The sequence below is a fragment of the Etheostoma cragini genome, chromosome 20 (assembly GCF_013103735.1).
Source record: "Etheostoma cragini isolate CJK2018 chromosome 20, CSU_Ecrag_1.0, whole genome shotgun sequence".
In the NCBI taxonomy this organism is placed as follows: Eukaryota; Metazoa; Chordata; class Actinopteri; order Perciformes; family Percidae; genus Etheostoma; species Etheostoma cragini.
In genome coordinates, this window is record NC_048426.1 from 12,381,729 (window position 1) to 12,405,075 (window position 23,347).

Consider the following 23,347-nt stretch of genomic DNA (forward strand, 5'->3'; position numbering starts at 1 on the left):
CATCAGCCAGGGAGAAGGTCAAGCTTGTCTGAGCAAAATCCTGGTTGAGACTGACAAGGATTTGTTTTTCTTGGGAGAAATATCAAAGTGACTCATGAATACACAATGAATCTCAGAATACATCATTACCTACAAGACTCAGCTACACGATTAGGTTGCTGTTATGCATAAATGATGCTAAAATTCAACAATGATGTTGCTTTAGTGTCAGTTTATTTTAGACTTAAACTTTACAATGATACTTGGGACGAATGTTAAATTTATTGTTCGTCCTCACACTGAACCAACAGTTAAGCTAGACTGAGACCTGATATTTGACCCTGACCCTAATCCTAAAGGATTTGGGTTGACCTAAGGGGAAGGGTTAAGTTTGACTACACAACATTTGCAATGTGTGCAAGGCATTGCACTTGGCATTCTAAACTTTGTTGATACATGTAAAGTTAAATTTACATTTTCAGTTTAATTTACCTAAGGAGTTGAAGTAGATTTTATGTCAAAAATGTAAACAAGAAGAAAGCAGTCCTTACTAATGGCAGTGTGGGTACTGGGGCCTCCTTCAGTATAGAAATATATATGGTGATAGTTTTGTTTTAGAATTTTCCATGTGACAACTATGTGACAGCCTGTACCTGTCTGATATTACCTGGTTAAAGTGTTGCAGTCCATGCTAGTAAAGAAGAGATAAAGGAAGTTCTTCTGACTACTTTTGTAAAATGTCAAGGTGTTGCATGCAACAAAATATTTAAATATCATAGTGGGATCACCCTTTTCCATTTGAACTCAAATGTATGCTCAAATGAAATGTTTTCTCTTTTGTTTTTGATGACTTGATGACTGCAAAGTTAGAGCTAACAAGTGGAGTTTTTGACCACGAGTGGTGCTGTAGAGCATTGATGTCACACTAACTGCAGAAGACACTAATTACCATGACCTCTGACCTTTGACCAGCCTTTGCAAAGAGGTAAGCAAAATTTATTCCTCAGTAATCAACACAGTCTCACAAATAAATATTACACATGACTATGTGAAATATAACCATATAATCTTGAATTCAGTGCACGTGTTAGCTGTCGGATTTCAAATAGCAGGGAATTTGTTAACATGTTCAACTTCTGCCTCTAAGTGGCCAAAAAACAGAATAATGCTGCTTCAAACTTCTCTTTTTCATGGAGCAACAATTGTTAGTTCAAAATCAGACTAATGAGTCAGAAAACAGCCTGGATGGATTATGTTGCTCTTGAAAAAGCTTATTTACTGTTGTGTCGTTAATCCTCTTCACAAGTAGAGGCGAGGGTGGAGACTTTAAACATGGAGCCTTTCCCACCCTGCTACACCACAACAGGAGAGGTTACACAGGCTTCTTTCATCACAGCCATTACCTCCAGCACCCAATTCTACAGAGAGAATAGAGGAACATAATCTTTGATGGAGACTTTCCTGATCCTGATTTCTTTCTTTTTTTTTGGGAGCAATGCCAAAGTATCATTGGATGGGACAAATATGGAATAAATGAGCATCAATAAGACACCTCAGGAAGTGAGTTGGGTTGAACTCCATCTCACAGGTAACAGTGCAGATAACAGAGGAGGAGGATGAAACAGCATCAGCAACAGCCAACAGGGTCAGGGTTGGATGTAGACACTGTTCTTTACAGGAAGAAGAGAGGCCTGAACTTGGCCGTGCAGCTAGAGTGGGAATGAGGCACATTGTTTGACCGGTAGCCGGGTGAACAGCACGGAACAAAACGGCAATCCTGACCTTACTTGGCACCCACAATTGTTGGCCCGAGAGGCAGGAATTTGCTCTGGGCACCCAGGATAAATCTAAACTGAGAGAGAAAAGAGGAAGTGCTTGGCACTTGGACAGGGACATGTAGAGGAAGATAAGAACACACAAAGAGTCTGGACGTCAGTGATCAACTTGGGGCAACTGCAGGGAGTAGTTATGTGGTCAAGGCTGCTTGGCAGATCCCCACGTTTGTTCAGCTGACAGATGAGGGTCCAGAAGGTGGCTAACAGGATGAGGCCAGGCGGCCACGTGGACGCGCAGGGATTACAAGCAGCAAGAAGAAGGTAAAGGGATTAGCCTCAAAACAGAGCCTGCTTTTTTAACCTCGTCACTGTTTGTCACACTGACAGCAAAGAAGAAAACTCCTGAGCCAAACCACCGTCTCTCCTTCCTGTACCTCACCTCCCTCCCTCTGCTCATCTACTCATGCAGCCACCTTGTTTGTCTACAGGGATCCAGCAGCATCCAAGAACAAAATTCTGTTGAAGAACTAAGCTGGAGAACAGACAGGAGAGATCTGGACACCCTCCTTTTGGTACATGCTAACAAACTGAAGACCTTGTCAGCACAGATGTGGACACTGTTGCACACTCTGCGACTGGACTCAAGATAAAAGAGATTGTCGCTTTTACTGTTGTTTGCAACAGTCTTTTTACAAATGACAACTTTGGACTTGAAAACCACATAAATTAACCCATCATGATTTTGAAGTCAGGACTATTCTTCACTTTGTGTCTGTTTACCCTCCAAGCAAGTCGAATCAAAGGTAAGAATCCTGTAGGAAGACTGGTACTCCTGTTGAGATTTTTCTTTCAGTTTGTGCATTTCTGTTATGATTGGAGAAACCAATGCTGTTTGCATTCACACAGACGCATTAGTGGCACTTATGCAAGTATTTTTCTTTCAACAATCTAACTCTTTTAGGCTGCACTCTCAGCAAGTACAGATGCAATTCTGTATTTATAGCAGTAAGCCGCTACTATATTTCTACACACACACACACACACACACACACACACACCAAGAAAGAAGGACCCAACCTTGTCAAACGAAAAATGTCAGTGTTCATTCAAAAAAATGTAGGTAGTGACAAATTATTATTTGGTGTGAAGACCTTCCTGCAGGTTTTCTATCAATGAGGTACTACTGTATGATGGATCACTTAAAGAGTTGGTGATCCATTTCAAGGGCAACAAGGTTATTCTATTTAAAGATCTCTCTTTTCAAACTACATAATGTTAGCTCATTCTCAAACAGATTTTTTTTGCGAGCCAGCAAGCCATTTTTAAGGTTATGAATATTCACCATGAATTATACGGGCGGAGACATATAATAGATGTTCACTGAGAACGATAGCACCAGTTCACAAATGATAACATTTGTGTCTGCACTGGTTGTCTTGTTTAGTGTGATGTGCTTGGTTGAGCTTATTATCCTGAAATAAACAAAAGCCATTCTGTTCCCAGTGTCGCAGGATGCTAATCTTTTCTGGCTTGTAATTCTGCTGTGAGGCCTTTTTGCAGCTACACTGGGCATGTAGACCTACTCAAACACTCCCTCCTCTCACTCAGGCCCTCGTGTCTCCGCACGTGCAAGTCAGGCTTCAAGCTTACCGGATTTCATAAAACAAATTTAAAATGCCTTGCTTGTGTGACTATTAATTGAAACACACATGATTTAGCAAAATTTTAGGCCACCCTGATCTGCTGAAATGTTTGCAAGTGGAAGGTTTTGTCAGATAAATGGGTTTGCCTGACAGACTCCAAACTGGGGGTCATTTGCCCATGAAGCTAAAGGCTGCAACATCAATGGCCACACATTCTTTGCATGTTCTTGGTGTCGGGCCAAATTTGGATTTAAGGAAAACAATGTTGTTCATTGTAGAGGTTATTATTTGGATGTACTACAGTGATTAACAGTGTACTGTATCTATACAACAACCACCACAAGTCTCTGTCATTCTCAACAACACAGAATATTTTAAGCTTCCCACAAGGCAATTTGTTTATATGTTAGCATTCCCAGCTATTCAATCTTTTTTCTCCCCCAACTAAATCTTAACACAATTTCAAGTTGAATGATAACACAATGTGTGATGGGTGCAGTGGTGTTTTAGCATTGAAATGGTTAATACAATAATAATAATAATAAAATAATATAACATGTAACGTTTCAAAACAAATACAATGGCACACACAAACTCAGAGAGAATACATCTCTGTAAAACTAGTTATTACAATTCCAACATATCAATTACATAATTGTGATTCTTAATATACTTAGTATTATTGCCATAACTAAAGGTTCCTTTCGTTACTGGTAAATCTTTCCTTAAAAAATAGTATAAGGAGTCAATCACAATTTTTCACTGAGGTGATCTTTCCATTTGACTGTTTTAAAATTCAGAATATCAGTACATCAAAAGGTTTTACCGGTAGTTAACAAAGATATAAAACATAGAGAAAGAAAAAATATTCCAAATCATTTTTACAAATGTTCTTATGATCAACTAATTGATTAATCAACCAAGCTTATCATTGCTATAATTTCAGTACTCTACAATCAATTTTATCAGAAGGATCTGAATCATTTAATATTTGTATTAATGTTTTATATCATCATTTATGATGTAGGGCTCATCTGCAGCATTACATTAGCTTGATATCGTATAACATGCAACTGCAAATTCACATACTTGCAGCATGTTCTTGCTTGACACTCTCTGCACTCTGTGTTCTCCTGCTTGTGGTGCAGTGTTCACCATGCTGGATATGACTTAATGGCTGTTGTGGCTATGCGGTATTAATGCACAAAGATTTCCCTCTTTTTGTTAATCTTCACAAAAGACAGCGTTTCCAGCTAAAAGTTCTGTGTCTGATGCCAATATAATAAAAATGGTATAATTATATTTTCTGTTATCATTATATTCCCTAATCCAAAGGAGGCACAGTCTATTATTTGGGTCCGACTACCTCCAGCCTGTGTTGTGGGGCTCAGAAATCCTGGCTTATTGTCTTAGAAAGAGGTTTGCCACCTGGCACGACAATGCGTCTTTTTCTTCTAAAATAGCTTTATTCAATGGGGTGACTGGCTTGGGCTTGTGTAATGGTGTGGAATTACCTTCTTGTATTTACTGCGGCTGCATGAGCTTGTTTTTTTTACTAAGGTGAAATTTTCCTCATAATGTGTGCAGCATTTCAGCGATATCATTTACGGAAATAGTCCTGTCTGTCATGACTTGAATATGTTTGTGCGGTTGGATTGTTTTTGTTAGCCACTAAAATCAGCTGGGTATCCACCTGTACCTTATTTTAATCTCTTTAAGGTTTGCTTTGCACGCACATCCTTTTCCAACTGTAATCCTCATGCGTGCACTTCTGCACATTCACACCTGGACGCTGCCCAGCACCACTTCATCCTTACACTTTTGGCCACTGAGCAGCTTCAGTGATGCAACTTGGGTCAAGTTGCCCGAGGGCTTTTTAGCAACTGTTCCTTAGGTAGAAGAGAGTGTTACTCATTTGCTTTCTCTACACATCAGTGCACTATCTAAGGATTCACAATGAAACCTTTCCAGTCACAAACCAGCTCCTCAAAAGCTCTAGGACCTGAAAGAGATACAAAGGATTTGTTTCTGCTAAATTGTCCCTAAATAGACTTTCAGGGACTCTCTATGTATAATATACTTTTCACTGCAAAGCCAGATGTTATTTATAGGCAGCAACAGATGAAGCAGCAGTTAACTTACAGTAAGAGGGCTGGACAGATGCCATGAGGTAACTTGTTGGATTAAGTGGCTGTCAAATTAAATACTCCTCCTCAGTGGTAGTTGGTGTTGATTCTTGTGTACACACTACAAGACTAAGAAAAGGAAGATATTCCAAGGGAACTTCAGTGATGTAGTATTGCACTTCCATGCAACCTGATAGCGTGTTTCATTGTAGCCCCAATGCCCATGTCTTCACAACCAAATTCACAAGAAAAGCTTTCTGTCAATATTTACAAAGTTTCAAGCCCAATAGAGCTCAGTGTGATTCCAGAAGTAAAAATCTCTGTCATCTATTCTAAATCAGGATTTTGATCATTAGCCATAATGTTGTAACCATCCGATGAGGACTTACTATGAGCTATGAAACTGTGAAATGGGTTTACGGTCCCCTGAATTTGTATGATATCAACCTTATTTTAATAAAAACATGTTTTATTTGTGATGCCATGGAGAAGTACAACACTTAGGGCAACAGTGCCGTCTCTGATTGGTGGAGCTCGCTGTTACAATGGAAATGTTTACCAAACCTAAAAACTGCTACTCCTGAACTCTACAATCCTTTTCTTTCACTTTCTAATTTGTTTCTTACACACAATCAAATGTCTTACAGTCATGATTAATCCCATTGGTTGACTAGGTTACAGGCTTAAAAGTCTTTATGTCAGCAGTTTTTGAATGTGAGTAAATGAAGAGACAATTTGAAAATGTGTCCGGCCATTGTTGAGCTCTACATGAGATACTGGTAACCCTGATGGCATCACTGTGACATCATCAGGGTTGTTGCTGTTTTCACAGGAGGACAATCAGACGGTTCAACTGATCTTAGTGTGTAAAATTGGTTCAGTGCCCCTTTTCAAAATAACCCTTTGCTTTGCTTGTTATAAAGCAAACTGAGTTTTGTTGTTACGGTTTGTGGTTTTGCACTCAGGGTGAAGGCTACATGTTTTAAATGAGTAGCTATGTCATTAAAATGATTATGATTTATAAGTAAGATTTTTTGTGTTTGCATTGTGAATAATTTTCCACTTACTCACACTTACGAGATTGTCAAAACAATTTCAGCTACTGGACCTATCATGAAGTGCTCACACGTTTTACGTTTACTTGAATACCGAATACTGTACAAATGATTATATTTCTTGCTGAAATTACAACTTCACTGACTGATCTTGCAGACCTTCATGACCACGGTTTTTCTGGACTCAGGGATGTGAAGTACCGACACTTTCTAGAAGCCTCCAGACCTATCAGACACACCACAACTGTCAGAGCAGAGCAGGACGGACATCGGACGAAGAGGTCGGCGCTGCTCACCACGGGGGTCAAGGTGTGTCCCCAGGAGACGGTGAAAACAGTCATCAGCAGCCATCGGGCCTATTACAAGCTCAGAGGTAAACTGTAGACATGGATGTGAGCTAATGTAATTGTGAATTAACTTTTTGAAGTTTAACTTCATGCATAATTATGACCTACAGTGAAATGATGAGCCTTTTCTTAAACATTGACTCTGTGTCAAAATAAGAATAAAGCACTTAATCAAACAGGTGTACAGTTCTCTTAATCTTATCAGTTGATGTACACACACATACATGAAGCTTAATATAGATATTTGTTATTTGTCTTGAGTGTTTAGAGCCTGGTGACATTGACAGGATGCCACTGAATAATGCACTAAAGCTCTTTTAGGGATACACATACTGAAGCACTTACTATAATAAACCTCATACGCAAATATTCTTTGTTCAAGAAAGATAAATTGTGGATAATTTAAGAGGCAAAGATTGCTACCTTGGCTTTCACAATGGCATTGTATTACAAATTGTTCCACAACAGCTGCTGTGGCGTATGATTTTAAAATGTGGCAGATTAATTTGGTGTATTGGATGTAATGGCACTGCTCCAGAAATGAGTTTGTCGGAGAATAGATTTCCCTCAGGCATCAAGATATTAAACAATGTGGAGCTTGTTTCCCCACAAACAGGCAGATAAAACCTACTGTGGCTTCAGGGGATATTTGTACTCATGATTTTAATATTTTCATGAATGTTATTGACATGCAAAGCCCTAAATTTACAGATTGACATTTACTGAGACAGGCATTCATACTTTTTGGTGGTGTCCCAATCATATCACATCAAATATATTTTGTTATTTATTGTAGCATTGTGCCATTCTAGATTGTTATGTGCCGCACATTCATATGTGAAACTGCCAGGAAATGTTTCTCTGAGGGGAAAACATTCTTATTGCTTAATCACTAAATCAAACTCCCCACATGCAGAGATGCCAAGATCAATACCAGCAATCCGTTTTATCTTCAGACATTTGAGTTCTCCATGCTTTTTTCCTCCTGTCTGCCCTTGTTGCAAATATATGTAATGCTAGGTCTAGTCATCCTTTATATGCTTTTTAACATATATACTGTACATATTTTATAACATCCACAAAATAACACGACAGCTTTTCAGTTTGTCAGGAAGCGATCTGGGAAGCGTTTCGGATCTTCTTGGACAGAGTCCCAAACTCAGAGGAGTACAGAGCCTGGCTTCACACCTGCCAGCATGAAAACCTCTGCATGGATGACCTGGCCCAGAACTTCAGCAGTTCTCAAGAGCATCTGGACCTGGTGGCCATAGTGAGTCCAGCACCCGAACACAACTGAAATACCTTCACTGGTCCACTTGGCAATGTGTTCATACTGCAAGGCAGTTTTCTCATCGGCCTACAGTGTAAATCTATGACAGTTAATCTTGTTTTTTTATTTCCAGAGAGTAGCTGAGCAAGCTGAAATTGAAGGGTATGTGCAAACCTTCTTACATTTTGTATTAGATATAAGTTACCTGTTTTTACCTATATTTGCCTTTAAACCAAAATGTGTGTATAGGATAAAAAAATTTGTTGGTTTTTAACAGTGCAAAGTGTTAAATAATTGGTAAATGATGTGTTTTCATTTTCAAAGAGGCAATGAAAGCATTAGAGGCACCTCTGCTCAAAATGTTAAAAGAATGTATAAACCAACCTTTGCCACCCCAAACAAAAAAAAATATATTAGATATTTGGCAAAAATCAATGTTGGATTCTTGACCATCTCAAGAATTAAGTAAAGTAAATGTTCATTGTTGTCTAACCAAATGTGTAACAAAAACATTGTTTTATTTTCAGCGTTATCACTGGAACCACTGAGTCAGGAAGGGATTGTGAGTCTAACACTAACGCACCATTGCTGTTCAATGAAAGCAATTTGAGTAGCCTACTTTATAAAACTATCAATACATTTTCATAACAACATCATAAATTAACAAGTGAGTTGCTGTTTTGTCTTAGGCACATGGACACCAGCACCTTTTCTGCTACCAACTGAGGCTGACGTGGTAAGTTAACCCACAACGTTTTAGAAGCGCATGTTAAGGTTTTGAATACATCACAATCCAAGCACACACAAAATCTGGCAGCACGAGTCTAACAAGAATGTCATTTGACTTTTCCTCGCCAGATCCCAGAAGACCCCAACATGATCAAAGAGAACTATGAGGAGTATATTGTTGAGTTTAGAGTCACCATCGTGGACCCGGTATTCAACAAACTGCTCAGTAACGCAGGGGCCGTGCAGTTCCAAGAGATCACACGAGAGCTCACAAACAAGGTGAGAGCCAAGTGTGACTGTACAGACCAACAGAAATGTTACCAGTCCGCTTCTTTACATTTCTTTACACTTGATAGCAGAGCTGGGTTTTAAAAGCTTTTTGAGATCCTTCCGAGAGTGATCAAACCTTGAAATGTTACAGAAAAAGAAGCGAGTGAGATCTGCTATGGTAAAATGTGGGTGTATTATTACACTTTTTTTGTACAACAGCTGTTTTGTCACCTGTTATCTCTTTGCGGACAAAATTTCCTCCTCTGTGTCGGCCAGAAATTACTCTCCCCTTATTCTTCCCTCCTTTTGCAGCACTGTTGTATCATTATGCAAGCTGTCTTACAATGAGATCAATCTGATTGCCAGCCATTGTAAATCTCACCCTGATTGATTTAACAGCTTTTAGGTCGCAACCAAGAGACTATGGATAAGACTTCCAAATGCCTGAAATAGTAAAATCTAATCATATAGATTACCTCTGACTAAGAAGGCATTGACTGAGGCTCTAAACACAGCTCTTAAGAAGGACTTCTACTAGTATTAAACCATTAGTATATTACTTCCTTTTCCAAAGAACTGAATGTTGGCTGAAAGAGAGGCAAAATACATATTTTTTATATTTTTCAATGAGGTCATAGACAAATGCAAATAGTGGGCACTTACTCTAATCAGGTTAATTCCTAAAACTTTGATGTCAAGCCTTCAAACATAATGGAAATGTTTGCCATATTTAAAAATGACTTGCCCATCTTGCTGGATTAAAAAACAAGAGCAACTGCATCTGCTTGTAGCTGTCATGGCAACTACCAATTCTTAATATTACATAACTCTTTTTACCTGTTGTCAGTTTGCCTAATTCTTACCAATGTTTCACATGCCCTGAAGAAGTCCTCAATGTTACGACCTTTAGCTATCAGCTGTCCTCCATACTCAAATGCACACCTGTTCCAAATCCCCTAATCAGCTTCTTGTCATATTTCCAGGCCACTTCACTTTCTGCTTGTTTTGTCTGCATTTTTTTTATTTTTGCTTACCTGCATGCATTTCCCCCCTTTTGCTTATATTACCCGTTTTAAATAACCACCCATTGACAAAGCGTGTTTTGAATTTCAGGCACAGTAAACCTTTTAAACCGGCCTGACTCCAATTCATGCTTTTACTAATTAATATGAAGCCTTTACAGTAGCACATGTGCAGCAACTAACGGTTATTTTAATTATCAATCAATAGGCTATGGACTAATTTCTCGATTAACCATTTAATTGTTTTGTCTATGCAATATAAAAAAATCACATCATACACCTGTTACAATTGTTCCACAGTCCAAAGTGATGTCTTAAAATGTCCTGTTTTGTCCAACCAAACTGTCCAAAACTCAAAGAAATTCACTTTACCATTGTGTATGACAAAAAAAGACACACACATTCTCACATTTCAGACAATGGAACCAGGGATTGTTTGCCATTTTTGCATAGAATAGTTGCCATTCATTTTCTGTCGATAAACTAACTGACAAGTCGAACCGTTGCAGCTGTAGTGTACAGTGCAGCAACTGGAATGTGTTGTTTTTATTGGCTGATGTGCTAATGTCCAATGAAAACGTTTCTTCAAAATGTCTTTTTAAACCTTCAGTAATAAAATCACTACACATAGAGATCATGGTTTTTACACAACGGCAAAGCCCAATAATGCACAGCAAAATGATTGGAGAGAAAATGTTCATGGTTCATTAAACCTCTTGTTTTTCTTTTATTTAGATAATTCGTGTTTTTGAAAAAGTTCCAGGATTCAAAGAGATTCGTGTTCTAGGATTTCGGTGGGTTTATTTTTTTTTATAGGTTTTCTTAATCGATTAGCTGTGATTGAATGATTGACTTTGACAAAACAACAAAGTAAATAGCTCAAACATTAATTTATTATACTTTTCCCCTGGTATTATTTTCCCCTAATATGGCTCAAGTCTCAAGAGAAACTACAACATCCACAAAATACCCTCTTTTGTCTTAGCAGACGTCCATCACCAGTAAGGTCTGTCCGTTCTGAATGTTTCTGACATGATTTGTTCTGTTAATCAGCTCAGAGGATGTGTCTGTGCGTTATGCCGTGGTCTTTAATGGAGAAACAGAGCTCAACGATGACCCTGAGGGTCTTGAAGAGCCTGAAACAGACGAGGATGTCAATGCTCCTAAACTGAAACACATCATTGTAAAGGCCTTCAAACAGGAACCGTCACTGGACATACAGACACTCAGCTTTGAGGCTGGTGAGCATGTATAGCACATACTGTATATAGAGTGTATATTACATTTAACTGAATAGAATAATATTTTTGTGCTTAGAATAGGATTTAAATGCTTTATAAATGTTTAACTCTTCCTTTTCAGTAACCACAATTTATTCAGTTTCGGAGCTCGGCCTGAACCCTGTTAAGGGCGTTGTATCTAAGGACGACACCACACAGGCGCCGACAGCGGACAACATTTTCCTCCCTACTGTGGCAGTGATAGAAAACTCTTTGGAAGCTTCTTCAATCAAACCAGAAACACACACCTTTATGCCTTTCATTCCAAACATCTTCCCAGAAAGCACTCCAGCCATCATCGATGAGACTCCATTAATGTCATCAGCAGAGGAGGAATCCACAGAAGATTCTGCTGAGGAGCCCGGTGACATAACATCAGGTACAAATCTGGAAACTATCACAGAGCAGGGAGAGGAAGCAGAGCCAGAGGTGGAGGAGATACCACCAACTGAGCCTCATGACGAAGTTGGTGAGGCTGAACCTGAGGAACAGGTGACAGACGGTAAGGCTGCTTCAGGTGTTGATTCTGCTGATGGTGGGAAAGCAGTGGGAGGATGATGTTATTGTCTTAAAACACAAGATACAGGAACAGCTGATCGGGGGGAAATAAAAAGAACACATCCGCAGATAGAAAAGAAAGAGGGAGAAGTAGATTTTGGTTGTATTTGAATTGATGTTACCAAAGAAATTACTATCTAAAAGTAGACAGAACATTTCTAAGAACAGGAGTAGATGAAAAACAATTAAGAATTTAACCCATTGTACTGTGCTTCATTTAGTATTAATATTGTTTGGCAACACTTTAGTTGATTAGTGGGGTGATGATCCACTCTTTTCTTGGTGGTGAAGAAGTATGTTCTTTTCAGTATGCACCATCAACCTCAACCCTGAGAGTAACTTTAACTGGGATATGAATGTTCAAATCATTGCTATTGCATTGCTAAGTGTCACATGAAACTCCAAAGACTTTCTAGTGACACATTTAAGCTACTCGATGGTGAGTATCAGCACTGGACTGCACAAATAAAGACTGACCTATTTTTCTTCTTTCACTAACACATGTCTGCACAGAACACTTGCATCTTAGGAAATGGCAGTACAATAAGAGCCTGTGGTTTGTTTTTTTCACACAAAGATGCTCCCTGCTGAGGCAATACATCATATTAAACCCACTAACAAGCAGTGGCCTGCTGGTATTCCAAATTCATGCTGTAAAGCCAAACTTTGTTCAAACCTGCAGAACTTCATCTATAACTCTAGTGGAGTTTCCAACAAATGTATCACACTTTTCTAGATGAATTTGGGGTAAATGTATATGAAGTGATGCACTAGACATTAACAGCATTTTAATTTGACAGACCTCATCTAACATGAAAGTTGGATGATAGATTGATACCACTCTCGTGCCAGTGCATTGAGTTTGGAGCTGGAGCTAGATGGTTAGCTTTGCTTAGCATAAAGACTGGAAGCAGGGGGAAACAACTAACCTGGCAATTTTCAACATTCAAAAATCAGCCAACTAGCACCTCTAAAGTTCAGCTATTGAATCTCATCAGTTTAATTTATAGACATAGTCATCTAGAATTACAATTTCTCTCTCTGCTTTCAGTCTTTATGCTTGTTAGGCCAATCACTTCCTAGCTCTTAACTTAACTCACTTAACATGAGAGTGGTATCAACCTATTTTTCTGGAAATGTATTGTCAAATTGACAAAGCAGTGAGATATAATGATTATGTTAGGCTACCTATCAGATGAAACAGAGTAACATGATCCAGCCTAAGAGTGTCCTGCCTAAATTGCAATTATACATGTATAACAATTTGTGTACCTGAATACTTCTTTCATGCACAAAATAACTCTTTCCGGTCATAACACATCTTCTCTGAAATGTTTTATTTTTCAAGAACCCAAACCTGCTGGTGGGGTCACCGAGGAACAACCAGAGCAACAGAATGAGGACCTTCCCTTAGCAACTCCAGACTTTCAACCAGAAGAAGTAAATACTGATACACATGTGGAGGTTAACCTGGACCTGCCAGAGTCTACAGATCCCACAGAGACATCTATCATAGACGCAGCAGTCACAATCGCTACATCGTCACCTCATGAGGATTTTGTCCAAGGCATTGAACCAGAAAAAGACGTAGAGTCTTTGGCACCCCCTGCAGAGAGCGGCGAAGCCCCCGAGGACAGAGATGATTCCAGTGGAGGTCACAGTGGAGCGACCTCGGTCTCAACAGACCTGCCTCCTGAGAACTCAAACATTCAAGAGGATGGAGTGTCAAGTCAGAACAGGACAGAGGAGGATGTGACTGAACCTCTGGAAGAAGAGAGCGGTAGTGGATTCCCCTCAGAGTCTGACGAAGGCCCGTACGAATCCACGGCGGCCCCGGCCATGAGACAAGCCAGCACCCCTCTGATGACCGCAGTGGATAAGGGCAAAGAGTTAGTGGTTTTCTTTAGCTTGAGGGTCACTAACATGATGTTTTCTGATGACCTGTTCAACAAGAGCTCCCCAGAGTATAAATCGTTGGAGAATACCTTCCTTGAGCTGGTAGGTACACAAGCTTTTGTGCTGGATATCATGCTTTTGCATGCTTCATTCTCATATTTGCTGTTGTAGCCCAAGCTGAAAAGGGTGATAAAAGTACATTTGTGCAATGTATAGGCCTACTGTTGATGATGATGATGATATTTTAGTAAGAGAAACATATTATTTTACAGTAGTCCCGCATTGGTGCTTAATCTAAATCTTGTTGTGAGGATGCACTTTGCAGCAAGCCTTATCCTCACATTTTTTTTAATCCTAAAATAAACAGTAAATTATAATACATTTATATGTTTCTTCAACAAATTGTATTTTTTTAATAAAAGTGTTAAAGTGTCATAAGGCTTTAACCAATCGCCAAATTTCTGATCAAATCCGAGGAATGCTAATGCTGTTATTTTAGAGGAGGCATTGTGTTGACAGTATAAAGAAATTATTCTGTTCCACTTAGACACAGCACTCTGGGTCCAGAAACTCGCCAAAACCTGGAGCTTCCAGTAAATCTGGGCCTGGGAGAAAGACGACCTTAGCCTCCATACCGGTATTTTTTTTTCCATATTGGAACTACATCTCCAACGCCTCAGAGAGTGCATGACCTTTCTATTTCTACTAACTAATCTTTTTGAAATGCAGTATCTAACAATCTGAAAGAACCTATAATTTCTAACATTTCACTCAGCTTTAGTTTTCAACTTTTCTTTTGTCCTCACATTAGACACTACATCTTCCTGCTGCAGCCGCTTTATGTCTATTGGTTATGTCTGCGAGTCTGGTTCTAATGTGGCAAGATTGTTTTTATGTGTTTTGCCTTAATTATTTTGATTTGTTCTAGAGTTTTGGCATTTTGTAAGGACTGTTTGGATTCTGTTTGACTCATATTACAGCACTTCCCTGTTGTACAGTTTGTGGCTGCAGGGGATTTGTACATGTAAGTTCCGAACTATAAAATCAAAAGAGGCTTCCGCTAATAATTGGAGATTTAAAGAGGTAGACATGCTAAATGGTACAACACATTAGAATAATGATACCACTTTCAAATCTGTCCATTTAATATGTAGCTGGAGCCAGCCTAATCACCTTAGCAATCATGAAGACTTGAAACAAGAGGAAACAGCTACCATGGCTCTGTGCAAAGGTAACAAAATACCTCTACCAGCATCTCTAAAGCGCTTTGTTGTCTCTAATAGTGTCACCTCTGGTTGCCAGGCAACCTAACAGGGAAGAAAACACCTCAGGAAGTGCTTGGCCAAGAAATTCCTGTATATTACCCCCTGTAAAATTCAAACTCTTAATTTTTAAACTTTTAGGTGGATTTTGCTACTTTGGACAAAGCCAAGCTAACTGTTTCACCCCGTTCACAGTCGTTATGCTAAGAGAAGTTATATGTCTGCTGGCTGTAGCCTTATATTAAGTGGACACAGAGTAATAGTGAGAGTGGTGTCAATCTTCTCATCTAACTCTTGGCAAGAAAGCAAATAAACACATTTCCCAAAATGTCAAACTGTTCCTTTTACAGGACAACACTGTAAGCAAAAGATATGTTGTCATTTGTTCCTACAGCTTGTTTAAGCTTATATCTGGTGTGGTCATAATGTAGCGTAGACACTCCTCAGTTTTGGGACTATATGTTTGTGTTTATGTGTACAATGTAAGTGTGGTTAGGCTAGATAGTTTTTCACCAACAAAATCCTGATTTTTACTTTTGTACATTTGTTCCTCATGTGTATGTTGTGACATTGACCGGTGTGTTGGTGCATACTTTAAAGCCTTAAACAGAAATTTGCAGAAAGAAAAAATGTGGAGCAGAATCATTTGATAATAGGCTTAGTCAACCTAATAGAAAAGTCCTGCAAATTCATACATTTTTAATTGATAAAACTGTATTGCTTTGTACATGGTAGTCTGAATCATGAGACCTGGGTCTGCCTTAGTCATTGTAGGACTCAGAGGTTTGTCACTTGTGGTAAGAAGCTTTCAGTAATTCTGGTCAGTTCCAGAAACATACACATTGTGCTATTAATGGTTCCAATCTGCTTAGTGTGACATCAGCCAGGTTACATCTGTACGCACGTTGCAGTAGTCTTAGTGTGTTGGTTATCTGGTACATACATACTAGTTTTACTACTCTAGGCAATAAGACAATAAAATAAAAAAGATAATTTTGTTTTGGAGCATTTGTGTGTAAATGCACATGTATTTTTAATCAGTGGTGATGTGTGTCCTTTATGTTCCTTTTTCTATGGCAAATAGGCTACATTGCACATTTTCTTCCTAAATACTAGTTTTAAATTTGTAGTAGCCGGGTACAAGCAGGTGTCTCTTAAAACCTGTACCTTATTAGCAAACATCAAAGCACGAAGCATCACTTGACATCCTTTATTTAGTTTCAAGGCTTACCCCGAGGTTAAGTTAGGGGACATATTTTTAAGCTTGTGCCTTGCGCTCTGTGTTATGTAAAGGCCTCAGCCTTAAACTAAGGAGGAGCATCGATACAAATTGGATTGTGTGTTTGCTGCAGTGCGAAAGGAGCAGAGTTATTGTGAGCTCCTACAGCTTGGCTTTGTTTTCAGAGTTAACAATGTGTTATATTTTCATAATTTGTTACAGTGATACACAAGACTTTGAAAAGTTGAGGATTTGGTGATTCATGTTATGAATTTGATCTGTTTTAATTTTGTATTCTGGAATGGAATGCATAATTTTCCTAATTAAGTTTTAAGTTTTCAATTAGTTTGTAAAAATATACAGTGACTGCACTGGATCAGATAATACAGTATGAAGTTGTAGGGATACGTATACAGAAATTACATACACAGATGCATTTTACAGACAAAAATCTAAGACAATAATGAAAATAACATTCCATCTCCAATCTTTAATGGTTGCCCAAACCGTGTTATTGCAGCTTTCCTCATTAATCAAAGTATTTAGTTTCATGGCAAAACTAATGTGGCCAGATGTTTGAGCTGGTAAGTATTTACCATATCCTGTTTATTCTCACTATCCCATTAGGAATAGTCAACATATCGTCCTTTAAATGGGCTACTTAGGCAGAGAAGGGACACTTTGAGATAAATATTTCAAACTGGTCAGTGTTTTTTTTAAATCACTACAAAATAGCAGGAACTATAATGAAGAAATGTCAAGTAATATGTTCTGCAGCCCATTTAAATGTACATAATGTAATGTTTTGCTAGATATTGGACCCCATTTGTGACACTGTACATTCCCCGTCCCTCATGTGAATGTATACCTACACATGAACCATTAGCCCACAGTGGCCCAAAGTTCACCCTGCTATATTTTCCTTTGCCTCCATTACTCCTGTACCTACTGGTTTGTGAAGCAACCAATAAAATTGGACATGGAGGTTGGAATGACTTCATTTGCCATGGCAAATCATTAAAAAAAACATTTCATGGCGGCATAATATTCCTTGTGTTTTTTTCTTTTCTTTCGACATCAGAGAAGGGATGTTTCATCAGGTTTTCTAAAACAAGAACCAGTAGATACATGTGTAACCTCAGCAACGCATATGTGAATTTACGGTTGTATTTGTGTCATGCTGTCTACATTTCTATGGCTAAAAGGAAGCTAAAGTATGTCTGTTGTGCCATGGTCCACAATACAGCCGGCACTGAGGTTTGTTATGAAAAAACTTGGCTCTGACCTTGTGTGGAAGGCAACAGAGCTACAGATTGGTTTCTAATCTATGGTGTACATGTAATACTTGACACATTGCATTGAGACAAATGGATGACCAAACAGCAAGCTGTGTCCAGTCGTACTGCATGCTGCTGCCCATTTGTTCGGAATGTTGGACCCTCTCGTACTTTACCAGAGACTATTAGCTGTAGGGAACTATCCCCCAGTAAACTGTCTGCCAGTGATAAGTGAAGTAACCCGATCAGAGCAGAGCTCCTTAAGGCCTCTTATCTCCTGCTCGACAGCCAGGCCAGCTAAAGCATCGTAATCGCTCCCTCTCACACTGCGGCTGTTCAGAGTGGTTAAGATCGATGAACATTGATGCAGGTCCATTACTTGAGCTGGTTGACTTCCTCCCCCGCCTAAATATCCCCACCGTCATCAGTCCGAGTCCTTAGTTTTAAAAGATTGGTTTCTCAGTTATCTGAGCTGCAAGTCTGTGGGAATAGTTTTTAATGCAACAATGTGGAAAATTGTTAGATATGACTAAAAATGTGGCTGCATAGATTTTAGTTTACTGCACAGATGTTTTTTTTTAAACCCGGAGATGTGAATGCTGTGTAATGTAAGGCAGAGGGCATCTACAGAAACATAGCTAAACTTTATGAGAGATATAGAAATTGTAAAACCTTAAGTGTGTGCCTTGTTTGTCAATCACTTATAAATAAATACATTTTTAATTTTCAATTAAGGTAATTAATTAATGATTAGTGTTTGCTTAACCACATCAAATTATGTTATTCCACCAGAGTTAAAGGCAGCAGACATGGCAATTATTGCTACTCTGCTAAGCTAGGCTAACTAACTTCAAGCAAGACTAGTTTATCTGCTACTTTTATCCTTTTTATTACTCCATAGATAAAAATCTTAAATTACTAAGATGTTGGTTTAATAACAGAGAACAGGCAGGAGATTAGCTTCAGCTAAGAGTATCTCACCAGCTAGCTGCTGGAGTGTCACTGCCATTTGGCTTTTACCTGCTTTTCCCCAAAACATCCACATTTTTAAAGCTTATAATTGATGTATGATGAAACAGATATCATACGGTAAAAGATTCTGGTCAACTGTCAGCTGTGTAGTCTATGCGCTGTGTTTTGTTTGGCAGTGTAGGTGGGACAACGCAGAGACACTGGACCTGAGAATGTAGCATGATCATGTTACTGATTGGCACTGTTATAGATCTTTATAGACTTGTTTTGGACTGTCGATAGCTTTGATCCATTTCAGTCGTTTTTGGTGTCTGATCTTTTCATCATGTGTGGGGCTCTTTATTGACTAAAAGTAGCAGGGGTGTTCTGCTGCTTATAAACCTAACCCTAATTTTGATTGAGATCTATATGCACAGCCATTGCAGTGTTGATGGGATTTCATGCTTGCATCAAAATTTGCTGATTATGAACTATTCATAGCAGTCACACTGTATAATGTGACCTGAAAAATTCAAAATCAGCCTTGCTGTGACAACCTCAGTTCTGTTGTTGTGGAAGTTAAACCACAGGTGATTGTGGTCTCTGCTGCCCTGCTTTTCATCTCAGGGGGACACAGATCTTTACTGACACTTGGCACAGACATTAACCTGACATTATTTGTCTATCTAAATATCCAAGTGGGAATTTGTGTCCTCCTATGCTTGTGAATGATTCCTTTTTTAACCTGTAAAATGAAATCTGTCTTGCTTGAGTTTTGCTTTCCGGGAACACTCACTAATCACTAACTGCACAGAAAACTAATATTTCAAAATTAATTAATTCAGTATATTAGAATAGTGGAATAAGCAGATTAAATAAACAAAGTAACAAATTGCTTTCCTCTTCCTTCCCAACAGCTTCTGCCATATCTGCAATCCAACTTGACTGGATTCAAGCAGCTGGAAATTCTCAACTTCAGGAATGGCAGCGTTGTAGTGAACAGCAAGATGAAACTGGACAAACCGGTACCTTACAATCTCACGGAAGCGGTTCACTGTGTGCTCGAAGACTTCTGCAGCGCGGCATCTAAACGGCTCGACATCGAGATTGACAGTCGCTCCCTGGAAGTTGAACCAGGTGAAATGTCCTTGCTTAGACACTATAATCCCTGTATCCCTGGTGCATCCTATGTGATTACAGGATGCTGACATCTCAATACTGTTCTTGCGCTGACTTGTTCATTCATGCTATAAGATCATAGTGCCCTGTGTACAACTTTGCTATCTTTTGCAGTCTGTAGGTAATGCACAGTATTTGCGTCTTTTTGCTTGGACAATTTAATGACTGCATTAGACATCATTACAAACACACCTTGTTGAAAGCAGCCACCCTCAATCCCATCCATCAAAACGCCCTTTCATTTCTCCTCTAAATCAGTGACAGGCAGGTGGACACTTCCGTAATGTTAATGAGCTATCCCCTCTCTCTGGTCTTTGTTTCTTCAACAAGTCTCTTCTCTGTTGGTTTCAGCTGACCATGCAGACCCCTGTAAGTTCCTGGCCTGCAACGAGTTTTCACGCTGCGTGGTAAACAGTTGGACCGAAGAGGCGGAGTGTCTCTGTGATCCGGGCTACAGGATCGTGGATGGCCTGCCGTGTCAGAGCACCTGCACTTTGCAGCCAGACTACTGTCTGAATGAAGGCCTGTGTGAAATAATCCCAGGGCATGGAGCCACCTGCAGGTACACAAACGCTGACGAGTGAAAGAAAACACAGACAGCATGACCTCGGCTTGTTTAAAGGTTTTACAGTTTAACCAGAGAATGTACTAGACTGTACCTTACTCCTTTTTCAAAAGCATATCTTAAGTCTTTACAAATCCCTTTCTATCTAGCAGACATTGCTTTGCACTCTATTGTAACTATCATCATTGTGTTGCAAGCACAAGCACGGACTGTATTGAAATCATTTGCTTAATAGTGCATTCAAGGACATTAAAGTGTGAAGAGTTGACTACCATAAAACAACGCATTCTTTTTTTGAATACTGTACACAAATGAGAATTAAACAGTTTATTTAAAGTCACAATGAAAAACCATTTAGAGATCATCTTGCTTCCCTAGTGTGATACATCCATTCAGTAATTTAATTTAAAAAAATGGTTTCATGTGAATTGAAAAGCTTGGAATTACGGACAAAAAGTCTGACATGATTTAATTGGTTGGCAATTTTATGTATGTTCGGGAACACATCATGATGTATTTATTTGTCACATTGTTTTCCACAAGGTAGAAGTAATAATTATTTACATTTCTTTTGTGCCTTGCTATCACAGTGAAAGAGTTGTTTCCAGTTTGCTTCTCTTTAATCTATATATTTTTTCTGATCTCTTTCAGATGCCCTGCAGGTAAATACTGGCACTACCACGGCGAGCGCTGCAATGAGCTGGTGTTGATGCCATTAGACCCTACGATAATTATGACCTGCCTCGTGGGAAGTCTCTGCTTTGTTTGTGCCATCATTGGCATTTTGTTTTTTATCAACAAGAAATGTATAAGGATCCATAAGGCTGTAGCTTTGGTGTAAGTACGAGCCCTTTTAATCTTCCTGTTTTGAACAGTTTTTTTGTGTTTCAGGTTGTTGCTTTTGCAGTGTTTTGTATTGTAAACTTTTTTTTAATCCATCACCTCATTTCCTTTACATTGTAGGCACACCCTTGCTCCCTATGCCTTTGAGAATACTTTGAGGGTGAACCCCGTATTTGAGAATGATGATGGTGTCTTAAGTCAAGTGTCCACATTGCCATGTCCTTCAAGTTCTGCTTCTTCCCAATCCCAACAGTCTGAGCAAGAACATTTTGCCTCAGTTGAAAACATACATCTGAGTATTGAGGTACACAATTCTGTGTGCACAAACAACTAAAACTACTTACCTTAAACCTAACTACAGTAATTTAAACTAATACGCTCTAGCACACTCTATGCAAATGATTGGCTTGTTTTCCTTCCTCAGCCTTCAAATGTTTCATCTTTGTTTTGTATCTAGAACTATAAACTCACCATCAAAGTTGCTTAAACTCTGTTCAGTGTGGCTTTAATGGTTCTATGCTACCTTCAGGAGTAGTAGATCTTTCTCTCTGGCAGATTCTTATACTGGTTATGTTGCCTGCTTTCATTCACATTGCCCCTGGCTCTATGCTGTATTAATGAAGCACACTGTAAACCTGGTCTACTCTCTGTCTCCACAGATCCCCAGACAACTCTACACAACCAGATCAGAAACGTTAGTCTCAGAAATCGTGGACTTCCATCACTGTATACCACACAATGAGGTAAGGACCAAAGAATAACGTAATGATTGTTGATTTGGTAGGTTAAAGGATACAAAGACACACTCCATTACCAAAACATCCTAACAGAAAAGTTAAAGAGAGAAAATGTGGGATCTTTTTGGATTCTCTCATGAAACATGCAAACCAGGAAATAAACATAAAGAGGACAATAGAGTATCTTGAGAGACCTAGTACTTTAGCCATTCAGTATGTATTTTTAGAGTTGCTGATATTCAATAACAATAACCTTTACATTAAATATTTTACAGCTCTATGACGTGTGCAAAGGTAAAACACCTGTGCATAATGCCACCATTGCTTATTTTTCACTTACAAACCAAATCATTGTTGAAATTATGAGCGTTTAAACATAGCTTTATGGAAAAATGATCAAAACTTAACCATGTAATGATTTCCATGTAGTAAACTCTCAGTGCTTCTGCAATGAAAAATAGTCCCTTTATTGAGTTAAAGTACATATTTGATTGATGTATACAAAAGGAAATGACTCAGTAGATATAGTTAAAAGTTCTGTCACTAATTGTATAATTCCACTTTAAATAAGCAATTTTTCCTTCTACCTCTTGTCTTTTCTAGACGTGGCGACCGCCAAATGAATACAGAAAGTGCTGTCTGGTAAGGGCATCAGATAACGAATGTTTCGAAGTAACAGTTGTTTGATGAAACCTTGTTCATCTGAGGAACAGCCGACGCGGCGCAAAACATGAGATAGCTAAGACAGAAGTTGCTGTTTAACTATATATGGGATGCTATGGTAAAGATGCAGGTACGGTAGACCAGACACATGGTGTTAAAAGTGTTAAGATTAATTGTTCATAGTGATCAAAGTGTCTTGTTAGACAGAGAGCTATGGATATTAAGGTGGACTTAGGTTGTCTTAAAGTGGAACCTAATATTTATTCTACATATTGAATGGTAGGAACATTTCCTGTATACCCTTGGCAAAGGTTGTTCTTTCCTCACAATGAGGTATTTATAATTTACACACAGATACACATGGTGGTATCTTCGGTTTAGACTGTGACATGTTGTTTATTTTAATGCTATACTTTACCATTGTTGTGTCCCAAAAAGAGAATGAATGTAAAAACTGTTGACTTGGGTCATAACATATTGTTTATAGACATATTGGCTGCTGAGCTGTATTTATCAATCTATCCTATTCAAAACAACTCTTCCAACTAATCATGTCTGTTTTGAGATTTGGATTTTTTACACATTTTGCAATTAAAAGCAAAGAATAAACATTTCTTTTGCATTAAGAAATGTGATGTTTTGTTGGTTTTTGATTGCTCAAGGATGTCTAACTGAGCCAGTTGTGACAAATAATTAAAAAA

At 38.7% G+C, this 23,347-nt stretch overlaps 1 protein-coding gene across 6 annotated transcripts; it reads left to right on the plus strand.

The window, feature by feature from the left end:
* The first annotated feature begins 1,355 nt into the window (after nucleotides 1-1,355).
* On the plus strand, nucleotides 1,356-22,723 carry impg1b (interphotoreceptor matrix proteoglycan 1b). 6 transcript variants are annotated; one of them, XM_034859227.1, is made up of 19 exons: nucleotides 1,356-2,557; nucleotides 6,736-6,951; nucleotides 8,029-8,195; nucleotides 8,329-8,357; nucleotides 8,723-8,757; nucleotides 8,885-8,931; nucleotides 9,054-9,203; nucleotides 10,952-11,010; nucleotides 11,270-11,457; nucleotides 11,579-11,998; nucleotides 13,403-14,052; nucleotides 14,498-14,587; nucleotides 19,577-19,796; nucleotides 20,190-20,400; nucleotides 21,055-21,240; nucleotides 21,367-21,550; nucleotides 21,906-21,989; nucleotides 22,259-22,277; nucleotides 22,587-22,723. In XM_034859227.1, exons 1-19 carry the CDS (start codon nucleotides 2,491-2,493, stop codon nucleotides 22,604-22,606), a joined length of 3,042 nt encoding a protein of 1,013 aa, XP_034715118.1. In that variant the 5' UTR covers nucleotides 1,356-2,490; the 3' UTR covers nucleotides 22,607-22,723. The 6 variants fall into 6 exon arrangements, 5 of the variants coding, with proteins under 5 accessions (XP_034715118.1, XP_034715116.1, XP_034715117.1 ...); XR_004654920.1 differs by lacking the exon at nucleotides 21,367-21,550; XM_034859225.1 differs by lacking the exon at nucleotides 22,259-22,277.
* Nucleotides 22,724-23,347: the final 624 nt, after the last annotated feature.